This window comes from Solanum stenotomum, chromosome 2 (genome assembly GCF_019186545.1).
Source record: "Solanum stenotomum isolate F172 chromosome 2, ASM1918654v1, whole genome shotgun sequence".
Classification (NCBI taxonomy): Eukaryota; Viridiplantae; Streptophyta; class Magnoliopsida; order Solanales; family Solanaceae; genus Solanum; species Solanum stenotomum.
This window is the reverse complement of record NC_064283.1, coordinates 1052708-1073859: the sequence shown is the minus strand read 5'-3', so window position 1 is coordinate 1073859 and position 21152 is coordinate 1052708. Positions and strand designations below refer to the sequence as shown.

Below are 21152 nucleotides of genomic sequence, written 5' to 3'. Positions count from 1 at the left end.
TTTCTCCATTTTGGGTTTTCTATAGATCCTTTAATTTCTCTTAGCAATTAAGCTTTTATATACTATATCATATACTTATATATATGTTCTTCTTTTCTTAGCATATATTAGTTTATATAAATTCTTGTTAAATCTCTCTTATTTTTGTCTAAGTATTGTTGATCCTTGTTTATTTGAGATCAATCAATCCTTGCCACCTTATTTTTTTTTAATTTTTGTTTACACTAAAGTTTTTTTTTCTTCTTTCAATGGAATCAACTCCATCAATTAGCAAAAACTATGGTAGAGGTTTGAAGAAAAGTATTAATAGGACATTTTCATCAACCCCTTGTGAAAATCTTGCACCAATTAATTATCAAAATGGTATTTTACAAACTCCTCCTATTTTATATCAATCATTTCCTCCATTTTTAGTTCATCAAAAACAACCCCCTCTTCTTCCTCTTCCAATTTCCAAATCTAATGTTCATCAACACTACAATAATTATGTCAATACTTTGTCCCAAAATAGGGCATTTTCTCTCCCTCCTACCAATAGAAAATTCAACAAGTCAAAGAAATCAAGTCCTAAGCCAAAATCATCAAAAGTTGTTCCTTTGGATAGGACCGATAAAATTGAAACGATACAGAAAAAATCTGTTATGGTTTCATCTACTAACCCTTTGGGTCCGGATCCGAAGGATCTACCCAAAGATGTTGCTATGGTTTTTCCTATGTCAGGTGGAAAAGAGCATTCAATCGTTGCACTAAGTTCGAATTATGTGCAGAATTCGATAAAATATGATGCTAATAGAAACCAATTAAGCATATTGCACATGACAAGTGAAAAGGTACAATCTGTCTGTGGTGCACTAAGCTCTGGCTTTGCGCAGAATCCAATAAAGAATGATGCTAATAGTTCCATGGTGTTTAATACTACTATTTCTCCTCCACCAAGCAGCTTGCCTTTGCCCACTTTTTCATTGAGGCCAAAGCAGCTTAGTTGCAACGCCGAGGCGGCTACCGGAGTTGATACCGGAGCTACTGACAATCTCCGGCGACTACTTAGACTTAGATGAAGTGTTAAATGTTAAATTGCGCATTAATTAGATAAATGTTTTTAAAGAAAAGAATTTATCTTAAAGGCATCACCTTTTATATGGTGTTTTTTTTTTTACCTTCATAGATGGTGATGACCAATGAATTTGAAAATATGTTAAGTAATTTATTTGAATTTTCTTGTTATTTTTTTAAAAAATGTAAAAAATCAAAGCTTTAATTTGTGATCTCTACCTATTGTTTTATGTTGAAGGTATGAGAGGGTGTGTAATACACGTTTAGAGCAAATGTCTTTTTTTTCTATTTCATTAAAGTATTAATATATTTTAGTGTTGTGTAACTTTGTTTCTTGTTTATTCTTCATAAATATCATTGTTACATTACCAATAATTAGGATGAATCTTAATATTGACCAGCCACTAGACGGACAAGAGAAATGAGATCTATTATTTTCTTTCAACTCGAATTGAAGTAAATAATTTTTTTAGGTCTGTTATGGGTATTAATCAATATCTTTTATTTTTTTTAAATAAAATAAAACTAAAAAAGTTTTCTAATAGTCGTGAACAGCTCTAAAATTAGAGGTCGAAAACTTAAGGATAATGCAAATTGGAGCTACTTAAAATCATTGACCACCTCAAAAATGAATTTGTTTTCGATAATTTTATGAAATTGTACTTCAGAACATCTATATTGTTATGTAGACTCTTCAAATATATTGTTAGAATTGTGTTTGATTATTTAGGAGGAACAAGATACTGATCACGGTGGATTGGTGCTGTGTTTGCCTAAATCTTGACCTATTAGGACATTAGCCCAACCCAATTAATTATTATTTTAAATAAATATTAGTCACTTGACAAAATCTTATTCAAAATTTAGTGATAGCTAATTTTGAGAAAGATAGTTATTTTCATAATAAGATATTTAACCTTTTGATCTATAAACATTCTATGAACAAAATAAGATTTAATTTTATAATGACTTTCATACCTTATAACAAATTTAGTAATAAGCAAAATCAGAAAACATTTTTTTATTTTTTAAAAAAGAAAATTAGCCCAACACGAGAAGAAATTGGAAGGGCTCATCATTAAGGGTTTGGGTTGGACTACTCGTACAAAAAGAAATTCCTGTAAAGGCAAGTATGTACCATTACTGCATTCACAACCATATATTTCGAATCAGGTTATGAGAATGCCTTGTTTTTGTTTTGTAGGATAAGAATGTGCAACGGATGGCTATAGCCTTGTATGATATATCTTTGATTGAAAGTGGGTTGTTGTTGGAGATTTCGAATTTCGATTCGTTTAAATTTCTATGTGTCACAATGTGGTACGATTTCACCATAAAAATCAAACTTCAGAGGATATAGTCATTTCTCTTAGCCAAAATAGTGGGAGTGGAGTATCGATAAAACTGCTATACATTCAAATTGAATAGAATTTTCAAGAATGAATTTAACACTATCAACTTATGCGAAAATACATTTATATGTAAATCTTTTTAAAATGCGCTGTAATTTAAAAAAATTAAATATATATTACTTTTGAAAATATTTGGAATATATTTTAAAATGGAATATATTATCAGCTCATTGGGTATATAAGTAACAAAAAAAAAATTATCGATTGTTATCTGCTAACGGGTATATTATAAGTAATAATTCAAAAAATCAAAAAAATTAATGATTGTTATGAGGTGATTTCAATGTTTCTTCCCCTACATACCACTATCACATTTTGTTCTTCTTCCCTTCCCAAACTCAAAAAGAACTGAAAAGCAAACATAAACATTTTGTTCCAGGAGAATAGACCCAAACATTTTGTCATTCTTTTCCAACACAAAACAAATCCCAAACTTAAAAATATCGTCGGTGTTTATGGTTAATGTAAAAAGAATGAAAGAATGATTTAAATCTGAAATGGATAATATTTACATAGACCCTATCAAGTTTGAGTTATTTTTGTTTAATTTAGTTTTAGGTGTTGGTACATTTGATCGTCAAGTCTCTGATATTATTTTCAAAGAAAACATTGACGCTACCGTGCATATTAAGAAATCGTCAACACTACACTTGGGTTGGACTATTCATAATTTTTTTTCTTCTTATAACTTTATAAAACTAATCATGCTTATGCATATTAAGAAAAGTTTCAAAATGTTTCATCTCTTTCGAAAATTTATTTCAATCTTTTGTGTATCATATCATGTATGTACACTTTAAAATTTTCAAATCGTTAGAAGTTCTAACCTCTCCATATAATAATAAAGAAGTATGTACACTTTAAAATTTTCAAATCGTTAGATGTTCAAACCTCTCCATATAATAATAAAGAATAAAGTTAACCAAATAAGGCTTAACCTTAGGGGATCTGATTGGGCCTTAACCTTGGGATCGAATTAGACGTAGCTTGTCCTTCTTAATAGATTTAATATATTCACAAATTTTTTGATTGCTATTGTTAGAACATAAAAATCAACTATTTGCTTCTTAATAGCTGATAACCTTGACGGATATTTGTCGAGAATAAAATCTAGTCAAGTCAAAATCTTTTGTATCATAGTGAACAAAAAAAAAATAGTTAGAGAAGTATCCCTTCGTTTAGATAAAAAAAGACTTTGAGGTATATATTTTCCAAATTACAATATATCAAAATTCAAAGGCGAGCTAATAATTCTTGACGAATATTTGTCATAAATGAAATCTAATCAAGACAAGAATTTTTACATTAAAGTGAACAAGAAATAATTGGAGAAATCTTTTTTCTTGTTTCTAGGTGATAGTCTTCACAGATGATATAGATATATATGTGGTGCAACATCTATTGGCATACAAGGGGAAGATGTTTCATGATATATCTCAAGATGAATTCAAATTTTACTAGGAGACCTTGAGAAGTCATTTGAAAAGCTTGCTCGATGGTGGACAAAGCTTCTTGATGATAAAAATCAACCATTTGCTTTCTGACACTCCTTGTGTTGTGGTGAAGTCAAGCTACGGGTTGACTTCATTTTTGGAGAGATTACCACATTCGGAGCCACATATGTGTGCTAGAAGAGTGCTGGAAATCAAACTAAGTATCGATGATTAAGAATCTTTGTCAGCATGACCCAAAGGTATAGCCTTGTATGGTATAGCTTTGATCGAGTGTGGGTTATTGCTCACAGAGTCAGAGACTTTGACTTTTCATCCATTTAAATTTGCTCAAAGCAGTCTAAACAATATCGGAGTGAAAGGTGTGAAGAAGGAAGAACCTGAGATTGAAGGACAATAAATTGAGAATTTTCTTGAAAAATATTCCCATAATCTGGAGCCGTTCGAGCACAACACCTTAGGTGGTAGTAAATTGTAGGTTGACGTGTGTAAACATTATGATTAGTTTTGAACATTTGTATTGATGGTTCTATTTTAATGCTTTCTAATTATAGTGTTAGAACTTGTAGTGTTTTGAATGGAAAAAAAATATTTGTTCTGGTTTTCATGTGTAGTAAGTTGGTTTTGTTTTATTATATAAACTCCTATTATGAAACCTACTTGTATATAGTGGCGTAGCTATAAAATTGAAAATTTATGAAGGGTGTCCAAGAATCGAATAGATAAATAGCTAAAATTTTGCAAATCAAATTACGTAACATTAATGTTTAATTTTCTAATTAAAAAGTATACCAAAAAATTTAAAATCAACTACATAATATTTAATTTTAATATTCATGTTTATTTAATAGGATGTGAATGGACAAAGAAAAAAACCAAGAAAATTTAATCAAGTATAAGAATACTTACCTCTCAAATCAGAGAAAGTTAGCAAATTCATTCCTATAAGCTTCAGACTTTATGATTGCAGTCTTTATCACATCGCCAAATTCATTCCACATTTTTGGATACAAACACAAATCCTTTGCAATCCAAAGCTTTATCATCCGGATAAAACCTGTAATAAGATGACTGAAGCATTAGGAGATCGCTACGTAAATTCATTAGCTAACGTCTAATTTAAGTATATAGAATACCTTTCTTGTTGTAATTAATAAATTCATCCGGATCCTCCTCAATTAATTTGTGAACGACCTTAAGATATTTTCGGATAAGCTCATCGTCATCCTTACTTGCCCATAAAGAAATCTTGAGAAATCCAACAAGATATTATTGAACTAGAGTTTTATGTGAATTAGAAGAATGTAAAAACACTAATTTGTCAATTTCAATGCTAACTAGCTATTGTTTATAAAGTAGTCATTCTACCGCCACAACAATAAACAAATTCGATTTGTTGAGCCTCATATTCAAAATTAAAAATCCATCCAAGAAGATTTCATGAAATAACGTACCGATTCAGGCAATATTTCTTTCCCTTGAGAATTTGCATACTCCATAAATCAGTAAACAAAAATCTGCAGCTACAGGGTGGGGCGGGGTGGAGTAGGGCAGGACAAGTATTTGAAAATGCTAAATACAATAGGGTAGTGCGGGTCAAAAACTTAGAAGGTTATACCTTGCCCTGCCCTAACCCACCCTAGTGTCATTCCCTTCAAGATTTAATATGTATTGATCACTGAATAATACTAATACCTTCCAAAAAAATTAAACAGATTTAACTTACTCTTCAATTTTAAGAGCTTCCTTGTGTAACTTGCAAAATAAATTTAGAAGTAAGTTTTACACGAGAGAAATGTCTCTGGAAAAAATTAGCCTAATAGGAAATCGGGGTCGGTTTGGGCCTAACCTTAGGGCTCAAATATCCCAATTGAGAATGGGAAAATTACGTAGCTAAGCAAACTTATACTACTTAATTGTGTATCATAGCTAATGTTTGTTTATATTACCATTCGCAGCCATTTAATCTCGGTAATTACGTTTTTCAGTTCTTCTTAAATGTATAATCGTGTACAACACTCTTTTCCTTATATAAAATGGATCCATTCTCTCTCTTCAATCACTTTCCCTTATTTTCTCCTTTATTCTCTCAATTAAAATTGATTTCAAATTTGAAATTTTCATTCATTCCCTACCAATCGTGATTCCTAATTTATAGGTAATTGATTTACAGTTAATTACTCTTGACATTTTTTTTTTTGCAATTTCATCTTTTTTCGATTCGTATTCGTATATCACTAAGATTTCTTTTGATTTTTCAGATTTGTATATCTAAAGATGAAGATGGTGTAACAGTTGAGGTAATTTGTATAAACTTTTGAAGTTTGGATCTACAATTTATTGTATATTTTCATACAAATCCATATTTTGTTTAACCGAATTCAATTGTATATTTATGAGGTAAAACAAAATCTCATTTTAGTTTTTCAAATAAATTACATTTTACTGTATTTCATTGTATTTGGGTTTGGTTTGGGTCAAATCTGTACCCATAGTTGTATAATAATTGTATACTTGTTATTCAAATTGTATAATATTATTTGTATAAACTCTTCAAGTTCGGATCCACTGTTGTATATTTGTTGTTTTCATATGTACTCTTGAGGTTTGTTGTTTGTATAAATTCATATATTCGTAAACGCATTTTCCCTAAAAATTACCCCCTCGATAACATAGTCAATGTAACAGTTTGCATCATCCCATTTTTCAGAATATATTACCAAAATGTTGATGAAAGACATTCATGTACAGATAGAAATAACTCATGTATACATATACAAATAGGAATTCAAAAATATACAAACACACATTCAACATACAACTTTTCCACAAAATAAATAATGTAAAATTATACATATACAAATATACAAGTCAACAATCAAATTATACAAGTCCTCAAATCAAATTTATGTCAATTATACAACTACAAACACAATTAGTTAACTTATACATACAACTTTTCCACATAATTTCCACCCAACAATCAATTATACACATACAAATACTAATTTCATCAACTGTAATTATACATATACAAACACTAAGTTATACGATTCTACAAATAATATAAAATTATACATATACAAAACATACAAGTCTATAAACAATCATTGATGATTATACAATTACGAACGTATACAATTTGACATAAACTATAGTAGATTATACAATTGATTTCTATTTTTATACATTTACGTACTCAAATTGCAAATATCAAGTTGTATGTCTCGATCAATTCAAATACAATTGAAAACAGATTCTTCACCCAAAACTCCAATTATCAATGGAGTAATTATACAATTACAGATAAATTTAGTTAATTCTCGGTTTATTAAAATACAATTGTAAACAACTGTTAGAATGAAACTCCAATTATTAATGGAGAATTTATACAATTACATATACAAATCAGTTCAATTGCACTATTTTTTCAAGTTCTTCATCTACATAAATGCAAATAAAAAACACGAATCAATGCAAATCAAATATGTGTTTCTAGCCGAGAAAATTGAGTTGCCGCCGAGATTCGATTGGATGTACCAGGATGAAATCAATTGGGTTGTACGAAGAAGATATAACTGGTAGGAAAGTCTAACGAGATAATATTCCGTGAATTAAGGAATTTTATACCTTTTCCTAGCCGAGATCACCGCCATAGCTTTCAAAAATTTGAATTCAATTTTGTAAAAACTTTGAAGAAAACAGAATTGCACAGCCGATCACCACTGTAGCAACTTAAAAATATATCTACTATTAGTAATTATGAAAACTTTAGCTAATGAGAGTAATTAATTTAATTATGATAGCTATATGCGAAAGTTTCCCATTTAGAATTACCCAGCTTTGATGGTCAGGACTTAGGAGCCTAAGGTACGAATTAAAAAATGTGAGAGGAATTTCAATTTACATTAACTCTTGAGCAACAAAAGGTAGAAATAACAACTCCTAATTTGAATGTGTATTAGAGGTTTGGCGTCATTCACTGATTCTGAGTACGGGAGTTGTAAGATGACTAAATTCAAGAAGGAACTATACAACAAATTCAGTGTAGAACCACTAGGAGGTATGGTGGAAGAATTCAACAAACTTTCTCAAACTAGAACTGTGGATGAATTATTGCAGGAGTTGCAAGACTTAAAGTCTCAGATGTTGGTAAGAAATTCAATTCTAAATGAATCACATTTCTTGTCCAGCTTTTGTAGGAGCATTGAACGAAAAGATCAAGTATGGGATCAAACTATTTAAACCTACTACACTTAAGCTTGCAGTAGAGCAGAATATGCTTCAAGAGAAGGCTATTGAGGTTGTCCATTAGAAGAACAAGGGATCCTATAAGCCTTTTGCTCCAATGAGAAGTTTCCAACAAATGCTCACACCTTTAAGGTTGCTGTTAATCCACCCACCTGGTAAACCCAGTGCATTCAGGTTAACTCCTAAAGTCTATTGAATATAGAAAGAATAATCACCTGTATTTTAGGTGTGGAGAGAAGTTTGCGTCAGACCACATCTCTAAGAAGATGACAACTAACTGCTTAGTGGGGGAGTTGAAGTTGTGATGGAAATTAATAAGGAACCTTTTGAGTTAATAATAATAGGAGGAGAAATTGAGCAGGATAAAAATCTAAGTGCTTAAATGCCCTGTCAGGAGGTGACAAAGGAGTGAATTACTTATTAGTAAAAGGAACTATGTATATCTAGGTATTGATTTAAGGAAATTTAAGAAACTATTTATTAACGATTTCTCGGTGAAATCTTTAAGTATAAATGTGATTTCATTCTAAATCGAATTTTCTTTTTCTTTTTTCTCTTTTTTTTTTGTCCGGTCACTTCCTATTAAATAAACATGAACATCCAAACTATATATTATGTAGTTTGATTTTAAAAATTTTGGTATATTTTTTATTAAAAATAATAATTATTTATGTTACATAGTTTGATTTACAAAATTTTAGAACACCCATTCATTTTTTTACTTATGCAATTCTTGAACACCCTTTATGAAATATTTGGCTCCACCACTGTTTACTTGTATCGACACTTCAATTTACTTTGATATTTGTGTCTACTTTCAGTGCTACCTAGATGATGAGATAACATCTGCACTACTTTCTCTCTTTTTTTAAAACAGAGCGTACACCCTTAAATTTTATTTTCTAGTAAATTTTTTTAAAAGAATAAAAATATCAATAACCAATTAGATTTTCATCGGATGTGTCCTTTTGTCTTTCTTTTAATTTACATAAAATTTGTAAGGAAAACTTACAAAAAAATATTACAACTCAACAAAGCAAAAAATGCTCCACTAAGTTTAAAAAAATATATAATTTTGTTTGATTTGGCTCTACCTTCTTTGTGTCTCATTGTTATTATCGTCATCGTTGAAAGGTTAAAGCCTAAAGGTGGTTTATTCTTGGCTAAACTCTCTTCCAGTGGTTTATTCTCGATTAAACTCTCTTCCCTCTCTCTTTTTTTTGTGTCTTCCGTTTGCTTCACATTAAATTAAATATGAACTCATTAGAGCTAAACATTATTCATTTTGATTTTAAAAATTTGGGTATACTCATTTGTCACCAAAAAAGAATAATTACTTACTCAATGCTTGGACACCTTTCATGAAATTTTTGATTACGCTACTGGTGTCATACAATATTGTGAATCCCATAAGTGAGGTCTGCGGATGATAGAGTGTATGCCTTTACCTCATTAAAGTAGAAAGGTTGTCTATGAAAATATTTCATCCTACCCTATTAAAATTTCAACTGGTCTAGCGATATGTCAACACTCATTTTCGTCATCAACAATAATATTGTAATTATCTTCAACTTTCTTTTATATCTTTATTTGGTAATGAAGGTACAATCAAAAGGTAAAATGGAAATCCCAAAGCAAAGGAAATGCATAGAATTAATATCTCACACAACATAAAAAACGTAAAACTAAATCTTATAACAGGAATACATTAAAAGTAGTTGCAAAAGTAGAAATATTGCACTAAATAAAAATTTACTCTTCTTCCAGTTGATGAGTCCTGAGAAGACGCGGCCATTGATGCCACTCATATGAAAAGAATAAGTAGTCCTGATTTGCTGTCCACACTGACACTCCAATTTCGTACAAAAATTCTACAGTATTCTTTTCCGAGTCATATGAAATAACCTTATCGCCTGCAAGTAAGTAAAAGATGTGTGGATTAACTGAATGAATGTCTATGTTGAACATCTTGATACGAATAGATCCAATAGCCTTAGATCCAATAGCCTCTGGACAATTAAGAAGCGCGTTACTGATATTTACAACATACTTGGTAACCCATACTGCATCATTAGTACTACGAATATTGCTCTCGAGGTACCACAGAGTAATCTCTCCCCTGTTACACAATGCATAATAGAGAACCCCATCCGATACTCCAACAGCACTACCGCTCCAGTCATCCATCTCATCAGTCAATTTCAAATCCCAGAAACGCCTGTAGACACTATCATAAAGAATGATATGTGAGTCTGGGTCAAACTTCCAAACAAACACTCCATCGATTACCCCAACTGATCCTGATCTCGTCCATCTACGAAGGGGGGCTCTGATAGGCGCAGCTTGCCTGAGATCGATGCTAGTCCACATGTTAGTCTCAGAAGAGAAGCTTTCGATTGTTGAACCACCACTAGGACCAGTCCATGCTTCATAACGAACTATAGTAAATGAGATCACATCTTTTTCAGGGTCATCTACTTTACAATCAAATCCAATGATTGCAAGGCTTACATAAGACGTTAGAGTTACAGGGACGACAAAATGTTGCCTCGTTGCAGGATTATAAACATAGTAAACATTTTGATTATATAAATCCTCAGTAACAAGAAGGAAACCGTTAGAGGAGGCCATAATATGCACTCCCCTACCAAGAAAATTAACTGACTCATCTAAACTACCATCAATCATTTGTGATGATTTCTTCGATGAGAAGAAAAAACGATTTTGTTCATCAACTTCGTCTCTACCTTGACAAAAGAAACCCATCATGTAAGGTTGAGGACTCCATCGTTGAGAACGACAACTATAAGCAATAGATGGATCATCAATACACTTCCCCCAATGCTTACACACAGATTCAAACCTTGACAGAGATTTTGAAGGCAAACGATGTAATATTTCGATTAAGTTGTCTTCACACAACTCAAGTACGGGTTCAGAAGACGATTGTTCCATACTAGTAGTCATGTGATCGATCTCACACATCTAAAAATAATAACCAGTAGCATCCCTATTTATAATAAATAATACGAAACCTATTTCAAATCAAAACAGGAAAACCTATTACTATACTACAATTTATGAATATAAATCCTATTTATAGAAAAATACTAAACCTGCTCCAAACCAAAATAGGAAAACATATTCCTATAAACTTATGACTATAAATGCTATTTATAAAAATACTAAATCTGCTCCAAATCAAAATAGGAAAACCTTTTCCTATACAATTTGACTATGAATCCTATTTTTAGACATGAATTGAAATATCAAATCCGGACCAATTTTGATTTGTACATCTTTGAATTGTATTTTCCAAAAATGAATTAAATTACTATTTTACTAAATGTGAAATTTTGTTTTAAAAGATTAAAAAAAAAGTTTAGTGAATTTGAGAAAGACTTGTAATGTACAATACTACTCATTATGTCTCAACTTACGTGACACTCTTTCCTTTTTAATCAGTTACCCAAAAAAGTCATATTTGAAAACTATTTACTAACACCATCCCTATTTTACCCTTATTGAGTCATTCGTAGCACTTTATTATTATGAAGAAAAATTAACCTAAATGTAAGCTATGAAGTGACTTTAATATGAACAGTTTGATAAACGTATCAAAGTCTTCCTTATTTCTTAAATTTCGTATCCAGTAAAACAATGTCATATAAATTAAAAGGAAGGGAATATTATTTAACAATTCCATAAGAAAGGAATTTTTTGTTAAACGTACAATTCTCGTCATTCATCTCGTTTTGATTCTTCAATGTATAATTAATTAGATATCAGACTTCCACTTGTTGGTAGTTCTTAGAGAAGCTCCATTGATTTGAACTCAAAGGCTGAGTAATACATCAGTAGGATCATCTATTTATAGTTCTCAATCACACACTTTGTAACTAACTTTCTGATAGTTTGTTATAACAGACTAGTTACAATGACAATACTGCCCTTAACTATTTTTAACTAACTAACTCTCCTACACTCTACTACAACTGATCATATCTCATTACTCCCCTTCAAGCTGGGAGGAGCAAAAATATTTATCACTCCAAGCTTGGACAACAAATATTCATGTTGTAGTTTACACAGCCCCTTTGTTAAGACATCTGCAGGTTGTTCTTGTGTAGGAATATATATAGTTGATTAGGATCATGCCTTGTTGTAGTTTTGCCCTTATAAAGTGGCAGTCAATTTCTATATGTTTAGTCCTTTCATGATACACTGGATTTGCAGCAATCTGTATAGCAACCTTGCTATCACTATATATACTTGCACTGGCAGTTGAACTTCAGAGCTCCTACCTCTTTTAACATTCCAAGTAACCACATTAATTCTGAGACAGTGGAGGCTAGGCTTCTGTATTCATATTCAACAGACACTGTGGTTTGCTTTTTTGCTTTCCATGACACAAGGGACTCACCTATCTTAACTACATATCCTGTAACAGATCTTCTGGTAAGTGGACAAGAGGCCTAATCAGCATCACAAAAAATGGAGTGATCAAATCAGATGAACTCCTAAACAACAAGCCTTGTCCAGCTGGTTGCCCTTTCAGATATCTGACTACTCTTAATGCAACATCCATATGTAAAAATTGACTCAAAGTCTGAGTACTAAAAGATATGTCAGGCCTTGTCATGTTTAGATACAGAAGTTTTCCAACTAGCTTCTGATACATTATCTGATCCACTCAAGGTTCCTCAGAATCCTTTTGCTTTCCACCTGCTCATCATATTGTCTTGATGTAAGTTTCACATTCACATCAATGGGAGTTCCGGCAGGCTTGGCTGCTGACAGGACATTCCCCATATCTGTTAGAGTAGTGCTAAATGGCAAGACACTTTTTTGGCATGAATTGGCAAGACACGGCGAAATGACCAAATAGCCCTTAGGTGACAAAACTACTTGTGGTTTTCCCTCCAAAATAGAAAACCACTCTTTGACTTGTTCTTTCTTATTTTTTCTCTCTCTTACTTTACTCTTTTTTTTTTCTTTACTTCACTCATTAGTTTTANCTTAGTATTGAGAACGACAACTACAAATCGAAGATGGATCAGCAATACACTTCTGCCAATGCTTACACACACATTCAAACCTTGCAAGAGATTTTGAAGGCAAGCGATGCAATATTTTGATTATGATATCCTTAGACAACTCAACTACACTTTTATCAGACGATTTGCATAGACGTTTCATACTGACACTCGTGAAGAAAAAAAAAAGTTATAATTCTATTCATAAAACTCAAGTAACATCCTTATTTATATTAGTAGGAGACCTTCTTTGACTATAAACTGGAAAACCTTTTACTATGCAAAAGTTTGAACACAAATCCTATTTAGACATAATTATAAAACCAAATCCTAACCAATATTGGTTTCGTACAACTTTAAATTATTTTTTTCTGATTGCAGAATCCTGATTAGAAGATACACCAATTTTGGATCACTAATTCATAGTTAATTATATGATTGGATCGGATTAATACATATGAACTGAATAATTTAATTCACTCATTGAATTAACATCTAAATGAATACAAGTGATTTTTTACGGATATTTCACCTTTTTAGACAATGTAAATTCTGATAATACTACTTATTAGCAACAAAACATCAGATTAGCAACAGAAACAACACAACGTAAGACTAAAATCAAATATAAGTTACACAAAAACAGAGGAGGGCTACAAACTTATAACCTTTCACTCTATAAGCAAAATACAAGTTTGAACTAACAAAAAAAATTTACATTTGTCGTATTTTCTTCTTATGCAAGGTAGTTGCCATATATCTAGTTGAAAGGATATGAGAAATAGAAGGTACTATTTCCACTCGAAGAAGCTAATTTGGCTAGGAAGTCAGCCACTCAAACTTAAAGTAATAAGAATAGTAGAATCCTTGAAATTGAAATTAAAGTTCACACAATTATCATCCATTTGGTCATATCTCAAAGAAATTGAAGTATTTGTAAAACTATTCCATGCAGCCTGCACTAAATCCTTGAAATACAGTTCTTCATCATCTCTTTTCGATTAGATATCATACTTGATAGTTTTGAGAGAAGACGCGGCCATCGATGCCACTCATAAGTAAACAATAAGTAGTCTCCTACTCCCATATCATACAGAAGCTCTGCAATATTCTTTTCCAAGTCATATGAAACAATGTTACCATTTATTTCCAGATAAACGATGTGTGGATTAGCAGGATGAATATCCACACACATCACCTCGGCTTGAAAAAGCCCTGGACAATAATTTACAAGTGCATTGGTTAAATTTGCAGTATATTTCCTGACCCATACTGCATCTTGACTACGAATATTGCTCTCGAGGTACCACAGTGTTAGGTCTGCCTCGTTATACGATGCATAATAGAGATCCCCACCCGATACTCCAAGACACCTAGAGTACAAGACATACATCTCTTGATTCAATTGCAAAGCCCAGAAACGCGTATTGACACTATCATAGAAAATTATCTGTGATTGTATATCAATCCAACAGAACACACCATCGATTACCCCAGCTGATGCTAATTTCATCCATCTATTAAGGAAGACTCTGACAGGTACATCTAGCGTGATATCAATGTTAGACCACATGTTAGTCTCGGAAGAGAAACTTTCAATTGTTACACTCGAACCAAGATCATGCCAGGTTTTATAACGAACTATTGTACAGGGGATCACATCCTTTTCAGGGTCATCGACTTTACAATGAAATCCAATAGCTGGCAGGGTTATGGAGGACCTTTGAATTTTAGGCACAGAAAAATGCTGCCTCGTTGCTGGATTATAAACATAGTAAACCTCCTGACGTAATAAATTCTCACAAGTAAGAATGAAACCGTTAGAAGATGCAATAATACACAATCTCCTGCCAAGAAAATTGACTGACTCATCTAAACTACCATCAATCACTTGTGATGATTTAGTAGACAAAAAGAAAAAATGACTTTCTTGAAATTCTTGAACGAAAACTCTACTTTGATAAAAGAAACCTATCATGTAGGGGTGAGGAGTCCATCGTTGAGAACGACAACTATAAACCAAAGATGGATCAGCAATACATCTCTGCCAATGCTTACACACACATTCAAACCTTGCAAGAGATTTTGAAGGCAAACGATGTAATATATCGATTATGATATCCTCAGACAACTCAACTACACTTTTATCAGACAATTTGCATACAAGTTTCATACTGATACTTGTGAAAGAAAAAAAAAATTCTATTAACAGCCCTATATATAATAGTTGGAGACCTTGTTTGACTATAAACTGGAAAACCTTTTCCTATGCAAAAAATTGAATACAAATCCTATTTATACATGAATTAAAACACCAAATCCTAACCAATATTGGTTTCGTTCAACTTTAAATTATTTTTAGTATTGGAATCTAACTGATTGCAGAATTAATCCTGATTAGAAGATTCAACAATATTGGATCGCGGAATTCATAGTGAATTATATGATTGGATCGGATTAATACATATGAACTGAGCAATTTAATTCACACAGTGAATTAATATGAGACTTTCACTCGTTGATAGTATTTGGAGAAGACGCGGCCATTGATGCCACTCATAAGCAAACAATAAGTGGTCTCTCTGTCCGAAATCATACAGAAGTTCCGCAATATTCTTTTCCGAGTCAAATGAAATAATCCTACCATTTATATTGAGATAAAAGATGTGCAGATTAGCAGGATGAAAATCCAGAGACTCCACATCAGCTTCAAGAGCCCATGGACAATAATTTACAAGAGCATCGGTTAAATTTGCAGTACATTTCCTGACCCATACTGCATCTTGACCATGAATATTGCTCTCGAGGTACCACAATGTAATGTCTGCCTCATTACACGATGCATAATAGAGATCCCCACCCAATACTCCAAGACACTGACCGTCAAAGGCATACATCTCTGGATTCAATTGCAAAGCCCATAAACGCGTATTGACACTATCATAAAAAATGAACTGTGATAGTGCGTCAAACCAACAGAACACTCCATCGATTACCCCATATGACACTGATTTCGTCCATCTATGAAGGATAACACTGATAGGTACATCTAGTGCGATATCGATGGTAGACCACATGTTAGTCTCGGAAGAGAAACTTTCAATTGTTACACTCGAAACAAGATCATACAAGTTTTCAAAATGAACTATTGTAAAGGAGATGACATCTTTTTCAGGGTCATCATGAAATCCAATACCTGCTGCAAAGGTTACACAGGACGTTGGAGTTACAGGGACGGAAAGATGCTGCCTCGTGCAGGATTATAAACATAGTAAGCCCTCTGATATCTTAAATCCTCAGCCATAAGAAGGAAACCATTAGAGGATGCAATAATAATAATATACAATCCTCAGCCCATGATGATGATGTAGTAGATGAGGAAAAACAATGAACTTCTGGAATTTCTTTAACGAAATCTCTAACTTGACAAAAGAAACCTATCATGTAGGGTTGTGGACTCCATCGTTGAGAACGACAACCATAAACCAAAGATGGATCAGCAATACACTTCCCCCAATGCTTACACACACATACAAACCTTGCTAGAGATTTTGAAGGCAAACGATGTAATATTTCGATTATGACATCCTCACACGCTTTTATCAGACAATTTCATAATGAAGAAAAAAATTCTAATTCTATTCGTAAACTCAAGTAATACCCATATTATAATAGTAGGAGACCTTCTATGACTATAAACTGGAAACCTTTTCCTATAAAATCCTATTTAGACCTGAATTAGAACACCAAATCATAATCAGTTTTGGTTTCGTACAACTTTTGAATTATTGATCTCAGACAAAACAAGTCCTTCAGAAGTATCTCAGATAAAATACTGAATTCTCAAGCAAGTTTAAGGAAATCACAACTCTCAATTCAATCGAATCTTGGATTTTCCTCCAATGAATTGGAATTTATAAACTAATAAATTTTTATCTAGTCAACTACTCCATCCGTTTAAAAAAAAAGTCCTAGTTTGACTTAGAATGAAGTTTAAAAAAAGAAAAAAGACTTTTATATCTTGCGGTTTTAAATTAAAGTTATGTCAAATGTACCAAAATGTCCTTTTAATCTTGTGGAAAGTTAAAGTGTTGCTAAAAAATAAATTTTAGTATTTTGTTTTTCTGCCAAGTTCCAACTCATGTTAGTATTGGAGTCTCAACTGATTGCAGAATCCTAATATGATTGGATCGGTAAATAGTCTAGCCAAATTTAATAATTTGGGGATAGAGTTGACTCGTAGTTTAATTATCGGTAATTGTTTCTATCACACACTCTTGATTAAGAAATGCAAAAGCTAAATGTTCACATCAATAATATGATCTCAGATGCAAAGTGAACAAAATGAGAGCAGATTAAAAACAGAAACTATCCTGTAATTAACGGAAGTGTGCTAAGTTCAATAAAAGAGGATTTGAGAAAGAAAAATCTCCAATACTATATTGATCATTTTGATTGATGTAGAACAATGGATTTCTGAAGATACCAACTGGCAGCTAAAAAAATAAAAAATAATATTTTCGTCATCGCGCCAAAATCCAGTTTAAAACTACATCAGTTTCCAGAGAAGAGCTACAAAATTCCCTGGGCAGTATATATCCAGCTAAAACATTTTCTATACACAGTTGTTATGTGATTCAAAACGGAACTGTGTAGGGTAATGCATACAAGTCAACTTCAGGAAGGTATTGTGCCCGTGGCTGCCACAATGAAGAGCAGCTTCCACAAGTTTTGTCATTGCTGCTGCCTATATTTTTTTCCTCAACTCGAGCTTGCTTAGGTTTTCTTTGGAACAGCCATGATTGATCATCCTCCAAATCTAGATTATCACTTGGCAGACTTGGTGGAAGCCAGTTCTCAATCAAATTCTTGTACTGAAATTCTATGCTGTTCTCGTGCACTTTGGAACATGATGGAGTTGCATTGTCTACAGCCACACGGTCAACCCACCCACAATTGGATGTACTAGGCTCTGAAACTACTACAGGTGGAAGACAACTTCGTTTGTTTGTAGTTTTCAACAAAGGGTTGGCTCTTTCAGCAGATGCCCTGAGAGTAACTTCCGCAACTTGTTGAGCAGGTTTTGGCAAGTGCTTCTCTTTGGAAGAAGCTGATATTTCACCTTGCACACCCTTTTTAGACAATCTAATTCTGATAATGCTACCTATTGTCAAGTAAGAAAACTTCAGATTAGCAACAGATACAACACAACACAAGACCAACATAGTAAATATGATATACCAAGGGAAGATAACTACCATGCGCCTGTATGCCACCACGTGAAGGTGAGGCAGGCCTCTTCCTTTTATTACTATTCTGAGTGCTGTCGGATGAGCAGCTGGAATTCTGTGAACACACAGCAGGCCCATGTTCCTCAGTGAGATTGCTCCTCTCCAACTGCTCAGCTTCATCTTCTAGACATTTAAACAAGTACTTCACTTTGGACTCATGAGTGGCCTTGTCAAATCCAAGATTACTCTTCTCCTTTTTTGCCTTCTTCTCTTCTCTTTTCTTTTCTTTCTTTTCCTTCTTTTCCCTCTTCCTGTCCTTCTTTTCTGCTTTAGCTACCTCCCTCTCCTTTTGGAGCTTTAGAGCACCAGGATAACAAGTTCAGAATAGAGGGAGATAGAAGACTAATACAGCATGACCAGAAGGATAATGAACAATTAAGATCCCCTCTGAGGATCATTCACTGAACTTTTATCACATCAAACAGACATGGATGTAGGCACCAAACATGTGTTGGGTTCACAACATATACTTCTATCATTATGACAGAATACAGAATCTAAGTCACCTAGTTCTATTTATCACAACAACCTGGCCCCAGGTCTTACATGAAGTTGCATAACAAGTGGTAACCAAGAACAATCATGAAAGACTCCCAACAAAGGGACAGTGATGCAAACACCCAATCAATTAAGCAGGTAGAAAAGAATAACTATATTACAGAACACTTCACATTGTGGACTATTCAGAATAGTCACTTTCTATTTGGTAGTTGTGACAGGGTAGGGGAATCGTAAGAACAACTAATTTCACTGACAGGAACCTCATTAAAACCTTTTACACGGAAACAAACAGAAAGACAGCAAGAAAGAAGCATGGCATGGACCCATGTTCAGCAGGGTACATTCATATTCACAAGGCTACAGCTTCAATTGGTAGTTTTAGCTGCAATTAGTAGTTTGAAATACAGTTTTTAGAAAGGCCTTTCAAATATGCATAATGGTAAGTTTATGTATGAGCAATATGCCAAAATATATGACTTTTGAAGAGTACCTCAAATTTAGTTTTACCCAAAAATCTTTTCTAAAACATCTTTGATATATCGTGATTACAATTTTAAAAACAGTGGATTACAAGTTAGAAAATCTACTACTCACGCACAGTGCCTATTCTTTCTAGTATACCTCTTCCTCAAACAAAACATTAAAGCCTCAATGATTGCCTACACTTCCAACTTCTCATTACGATTAACACATTGAAAGCCTAAAAGTTGCCTAAACTTACCACTTCTCCATCTTTACCATAGGTTAGAAAGAAATCAAATTGCTCAGATTTCCTATAACCTATCTCGTAGAATTCATCAATTTCTGTTAAATCCACAAGGTGAGCACAAAAAAGTATAAACTAATCCTCATTTCTAACCAGGTACAATTAATAAATCCACACAAATCGTCCTACAAACAGAGTCAATTTATCCCAGCGCAAATCAAATCCACTCTGTACATTATATACAAACCCTAAATCCAAGTTCACAACTAATGCACAACCCACGAAAACCACAAAATTTCCTTGAACAGATTTACATAGTATAGATCCCTGCTAGATTATATCAAGCAACAAGAGCGTAAACACATAAATTCAAGTGCTCTTTGTTTCAACAAACCTTAATCGATTCGATCAAGGCTTCATTGCTGGCTCTATTCAGCGAATAGCCAGGTGGTGGGTATGGGAAGCACCGAGACATCCTCAATACACAGACAAATCCCTTTTCGGTTTCAGATCTGAGACTTCCCTCCCTTTCTTTACCAAAAATCAAAAACAAATCGAAAAAAATACAACAGTTTGGTTCAGATTTCAAATCGATTTGGCACGATACAAATGATTACTTGTGATTGAATCACAAAATCAAAAATTTCTGGAAACCCTAGAATTAGGTTACGGCGTCTCTCTCAGAATATTGAAAGAGGCGGTGATGAATATGAGGTCAGAAGGCACCACATAATGATGTACTTATAGGCGGATGGGTGGCCGACTTTGAACGCGTTGTTATTTTTACCTTATTACCCTTTTATTTTCCTTATAATTATGGTAATGTCCCTTTCCTTAGCAAACACGGGTAGTATCGCCGAAGGCCCATTACCAATTACAATTAGAAATATTTTATAATTTAAAGATATTACTTGGCTAGTTGATTTGAATTTATATTTGCAATTTTGAGATTAAGAGAATTAGAAGTTTATTGCATTTTGTAAAACATTACATACATATAACCTAGGGAATATATTAAAATGTAAAAAATTATAATTATTGTGGTTCTTCTTCTTTTCTATTCCAGTTTTGTTGGACGTAGTAATCTAATATTTATTGCAAGTGGGGAGGTGGAACGTAAAATTAATTAAGGTGTGCGAAAGTTGATTCAGACATATAATTATGAAAAAGAACTATAATTATTGTAAGCTTAATCGATTTAATTTGATTTAGCTAAAAAAAAACAGCTCAATATATTAAAATGTGTAACATATGTTTGGTATACAATCGATACATTGGTATATGCAACGAATTCAATAAACATTAAAAATTATATCAATATGAATTATGATTAGATGATTGAAATTCTTTTATCCTTAATAAAAGTAAATTTTGCTATGTGTGAATCTGAATTAATTATATTTTAACGTGACAATTGAATAATAGTAGTAATAAAATATATAAAAAAAACC

General features: G+C 32.7%; 3 protein-coding genes and 1 pseudogene across 3 annotated transcripts; 2 read left to right on the top strand and 2 right to left on the bottom strand.

Moving 5' to 3' along the window:
* Positions 1–1086, top strand: LOC125854401 (uncharacterized). The gene has a single exon (XM_049533935.1). The coding sequence runs from the start codon at positions 249–251 to the stop codon at positions 1056–1058; it is 810 nt and encodes a 269-aa protein (XP_049389892.1). The 5' UTR covers positions 1–248; the 3' UTR covers positions 1059–1086.
* Positions 1087–1282: 196 nt separating this feature from the next.
* Positions 1283–4377, top strand: LOC125854619 (endoplasmin homolog; annotated as a pseudogene).
* A 5542-nt stretch (positions 4378–9919) lies between these two features.
* Positions 9920–11134, bottom strand: LOC125854597 (F-box protein At5g49610-like). Its single transcript, XM_049534174.1, has one exon. It carries the CDS (start codon positions 11132–11134, stop codon positions 9920–9922), a length of 1215 nt encoding a protein of 404 aa, XP_049390131.1.
* Positions 11135–17616: 6482 nt separating this feature from the next.
* On the bottom strand, positions 17617–20409 carry LOC125854397 (uncharacterized). Its single transcript, XM_049533930.1, has 3 exons — positions 20096–20409; positions 18462–18789; positions 17617–18367 (listed from the first exon to the last, which is right to left on the bottom strand). Exons 1-3 carry the CDS (start codon positions 20174–20176, stop codon positions 17841–17843), a joined length of 936 nt encoding a protein of 311 aa, XP_049389887.1. The 5' UTR covers positions 20177–20409; the 3' UTR covers positions 17617–17840.
* Between the last annotated feature and the right edge of the window lie 743 nt (positions 20410–21152).

Coding starts and splice junctions, on each gene's coding strand:
- LOC125854397 (XM_049533930.1), bottom strand. CDS start 20,176: ATGTCTCGGTGCTTCCCATACCCACCACCTGGCTATTCGCTGAATAGA. Junction 18,790..20,095: donor CCTTGATCGAATCGATTAAG/GTTTGTTGAAAC, acceptor GGTGCTCTAAAG/CTCCAAAAGGAGAGGGAGGT. Junction 18,368..18,461: donor TGGTGGCATACAGGCGCATG/GTAGTTATCTTC, acceptor ACTTGACAATAG/GTAGCATTATCAGAATTAGA.
- LOC125854401 (XM_049533935.1), top strand. CDS start 249: ATGGAATCAACTCCATCAATTAGCAAAAACTATGGTAGAGGTTTGAAG.
- LOC125854597 (XM_049534174.1), bottom strand. CDS start 11,134: ATGACTACTAGTATGGAACAATCGTCTTCTGAACCCGTACTTGAGTTG.